This window comes from Sinocyclocheilus grahami, unplaced genomic scaffold (assembly GCF_001515645.1).
Source record: "Sinocyclocheilus grahami isolate Dianchi unplaced genomic scaffold, SAMN03320097.WGS_v1.1 scaffold144.1, whole genome shotgun sequence".
Classification (NCBI taxonomy): Eukaryota; Metazoa; Chordata; class Actinopteri; order Cypriniformes; family Cyprinidae; genus Sinocyclocheilus; species Sinocyclocheilus grahami.
Genome location: NW_015505323.1, coordinates 374,645 through 375,419, shown reverse-complemented (window position 1 = coordinate 375,419; position 775 = coordinate 374,645). Strand labels below are relative to the sequence as shown.

The 775-nt window shown below is 26.7% G+C and overlaps 1 protein-coding gene across 1 annotated transcript in view; it reads right to left on the bottom strand.

Annotated features, from left to right (window-relative positions):
• LOC107591650 (immunoglobulin superfamily DCC subclass member 3-like) overlaps nt 1-775 on the bottom strand; it is a 15,107-nt gene that overhangs the window by 3,252 nt on the left and 11,080 nt on the right. The window contains exon 7 of the mRNA XM_016280869.1: nt 324-489. Coding sequence (XP_016136355.1) covers nt 324-489 — 166 coding nt within the window. The remainder of the gene's footprint in view (nt 1-323; nt 490-775) is intronic.

Here is a 775-nt window from a genome sequence, read left to right as displayed (position 1 = left end):
AGAAGGTTTAAAAACTAAAAAATGTATTTAAATATTTTGAAAAATGTCTGAGAATGAGGGTAGTTAATCATTCATCGTGTGTGTGTGTGCGTGTATATATATATATATATTAACAAATAATAATAATAATAAATTAAAAATACAAAAATCTATAAACATCTAAATAGGTATATAAACAAATAATTTTGTATTCCTATTTGTTAATTTGTCTGTTTACAATAAATGCCTAAGTATTGCTTAAGGTTTTATGGTCTGTGTATTTCAGCTGTAAGTTTGTATATTCCTGTTGATACTTGTGAGTCTCATATAATTTAAGTGTGTACCTATTATTGTTAGTGAGCTTCACATTATCGCCAGGCGTGAGTATCTTTCCATTCTTCAGCCAAATGATATGAGGCTCAGGAACACCCTGAGCCACACATGTGAACACAGCACTGCTTCCTGCTGGTTTAGACACAGACTGCGGCCACTGAATGAACTCTGGAGGAGCTGGGGAAAGAGAAGGAACAGGGTGAGACCATTATTATAGTTAACTCAAATTAAAACTAAATCATAAGCAAACTATTTTTCTTTGACTGACATAACAGTTTTGTTAATCAATGAAAAATTATATATATATATATAATAAATATATGTACTAAAATAACTATAACTATAACTGATATCAAAATTAATGAAAACTATATATACATATATATATATATATATATATGTATATATATGTATATATATATATATATATATACACATATATATGTATATATATATATATATA